The sequence below is a fragment of the Stegastes partitus genome, unplaced genomic scaffold (assembly GCF_000690725.1).
Source record: "Stegastes partitus isolate 25-593 unplaced genomic scaffold, Stegastes_partitus-1.0.2 Scaffold1044, whole genome shotgun sequence".
In the NCBI taxonomy this organism is placed as follows: Eukaryota; Metazoa; Chordata; class Actinopteri; family Pomacentridae; genus Stegastes; species Stegastes partitus.
The window spans coordinates 144-2,999 of record NW_007578775.1 but is presented as its reverse complement, the minus strand read 5'-3'; the positions used below and the strand labels follow the sequence as shown (position 1 = coordinate 2,999).

At 42.4% G+C, this 2,856-nt stretch overlaps 1 protein-coding gene across 1 annotated transcript in view; it reads right to left on the bottom strand.

Moving 5' to 3' along the window:
- The window catches only part of lmln (leishmanolysin-like (metallopeptidase M8 family)), an 18,013-nt gene extending 15,670 nt beyond the window's left edge, over nucleotides 1–2,343 (bottom strand). Inside the window, exons 1-3 of the mRNA XM_008295401.1 lie at nucleotides 2,206–2,343; nucleotides 674–777; nucleotides 408–438 (exon numbers count right to left, since the gene is read on the bottom strand). Coding sequence (XP_008293623.1) covers nucleotides 408–438; nucleotides 674–777; nucleotides 2,206–2,343 — 273 coding nt within the window. The remainder of the gene's footprint in view (nucleotides 1–407; nucleotides 439–673; nucleotides 778–2,205) is intronic.
- Between the last annotated feature and the right edge of the window lie 513 nt (nucleotides 2,344–2,856).

The window sequence follows — 2,856 nt, the reverse complement described above, 5'->3', positions numbered from 1 at the left end:
TTTTTACCGTCATAAATGTTTATGTCCCTCGTAGCTCTGCATGAAAACAGCCTGTTGGCTGAAGTAGGAGGAACATGATTGGTCCATTTTTTTATCACATGATGGGTTAAACTCCTCCTTTTATATGAACAAAGTCTGAAGCAGAAAGTCTGAGTTGACAGAGAACGTTGATAACCACCTTCATCTGTTATCTTTTTATCCCTCTTCAGCTGTTTTTATTTCTCTGTCGAAGCTTTTTGTTTTTCATGTTGCAGTCGTGGACATAAGCAGTGAACTCAAACTCAGAGCCTCAAAAACTTTTAAAGTTAAGTTTGTCATTTTGCAGGTGTGCACATGATCTTTCTGTAAATATGACTAAAACTGCTGTGCATAAATAAATACGATAAAGTTCTCAGGTGCTTCCTCACCTTCACCAGTCTCCTCTTGTCTGCAGGAAGCCTGTGGACAAAGACAAGGAAAAATTACTCACACTGAAGTTCTGCATCCCGAAATCATACAGAAACTATAAAATCTCTGGCGTTTGAGTGGTTTTTATAGCAGTTCAGCCCAATTCAGCATCCACAGCCAGATGTCTGTCTTTGGTTGATGATGGTTCTCTCAACTCTGAGCAACGTCTTTGTATATACTGTCCCTGTTCATGTTGTTGAGTGTTAGAAGCTGCTGCAGCGCTTACTGGTCAACGCTGTTGTCGTAGATGATCTTTATCTTCAGCTGAAGGTCATCAGGAGAGCTTCTCTTGGTCAAACGCTCAGGCTTCAAGTAGACCTGATGGACGACCTAACAGGAGAAAGCAGGAGCAATAAGCAGTAAATCAGTCCACAGAAACTGGCTTCCATTCAGACGTTGGACAACCTTCACAATCTATGGGTTTTGGTGGAGTCACGACATAAACATTATGATAATTGGAAGGGTCTGAGGCCTTTAGAATCAGGGTCAGTGTTGTCAGACCTTTTCTGACAATCCAAAAAGCCTACCTCCATGGCTTCAATATAAGGATAAAACATGATGTAAAGTGAGGCTAGCATTTTAGCAATAGGCTGTATACCATCAAAAATATTACACAGTGAATGCATGAGTCCATTTTGATGCCGTGTCACTCGCATTTTAGTGCTAAATTTAGGTTTTTAGTCAGTGGAAGGTTTTCCAATGTGTGAAAACGAAAAGTAGAATAAAAATACTACGTGTCCATGCAGGAATATAATCAGTCTTAATAGTGTACATAGCACTCTAACGCAATGACTGTTGCCTTGAATGTGGTTTAAAAAAACATATTGTAAACCACAAACCTTCTTGCTGTTTTGAATGTTTATGATCCTAGTAAGTTGTTTGAATTTGTTTTTATTTACAAGTCTAATCTGAAATTTGTTTGAATGTAAAACACCCTTGCGTTACTATTCTTGTCAATACTGAAGGATAAATGGTGAAGAGTTCTCTTTTTTTTAAACATATCAAATACATTAATAAGCAAAGGCCTTTTAACAAAGTTTTCCATCCAAAGTTTGTGTCATTTTCAGATTTTGACACCGAGATTTTAAATTTTATCTGCATTGGTTTCAAATATCAGTTATGAGTGTCCATGATTACTAACAATAGGTGTGCTGCTAAAAAAACAACAACAAAAAAAATGATCATCCTTAATTTTAGCTGTTGTAAAATTTTTCCAAATATTTGAAAACCAGACGTGGAGATTTTAAAAGTTTTACTTATATATTGGATGATTGGATTTATTAGGTTTGGAAGGACTGTGCCTTTATTCTGAAGAGATCTACCTGGATGTGTTACTTTTCCTGTTGCTAGGGGAACACAGGATGAAGGTGAGCAGGTAAAGCTGGTGATGGAACCCTTAAATCACTGCTGTCACTTCGCTGTCAGTGTGCCTGACAGATGCTGCTCGCTAAACTCAGTAAACCCCTGAGTAGCTTCGTGTTAGCCTGCTAGCTTGCTTGCTAACTGTAAAGCAAATCTTATTCTGGTGAATAACAGTCTTTAAACAATCGCGGCAAATAACAAATTTTCACCAAATTATGAAAATAATGTCTGTCAATCAATATATGACAACATACCGGGGTAATAAAGAGCTATTATGCCAGATAATTTACACTGTAAACTGTTAATTAGCCATGCTAGCTTAGCCCTCACAGTGCTAGCTTAGCTTAGCTTAGCTCAGCTCAGCGGATATCATCACGGCAGACAGCCGCGGCTCACCTCGCTGGGAGACGGGGCTCGGTGCTTGCAGGTACCGTGACAGCTCGCCAGCACAGCCAGGAGGGAGAGGACGAGGACAGGGCCGAGGAGGAACCAGGACACGGACGGCTTGCCATCCCCGCTCAGCCTCGGCTCCATCCTCCGACGTGCCCGACGAGCGGGGCTCGGCAGCCCGAAGTCAACAGAACCTCCGCCGGTCTCGGTCCGGTCACCTCGGCGCTCGTTTCGTTCATCGCTTGCCGGGTAAATCAGAACATGTTAGCATCCCGCAAAAAGGACCGACGCGTCGCTGGGTGAATGCGAAGTCAGGAGGGCTGTAAGCCGGCCGGTGAACGGTAAGATGAGCGGCTGACAGCTGCGGCGGCTCCTGGTTTGTTGCTCGGAGTCAGCTGAGAGCGGAGAGCCGGCGCCCCGAAGATCCACCAAGAGCGAGATGAGTCACTCGGACGGAGATTTGTTGCGCGTTTTGTTGGGCGCATCGTCCCAAAGATCGTTTGTGAACAGGAGGGGTAACTCGGAACACATGAAACTGGTTATAAGGACTAATAACCCGGAGCTACATAATCATTTCTTTCTGTCATGTTTTTAAAATCAATCCTCTGCTTTGTCCCCATCAGAATACGTATATGATCTAAATATTTATAATATTTG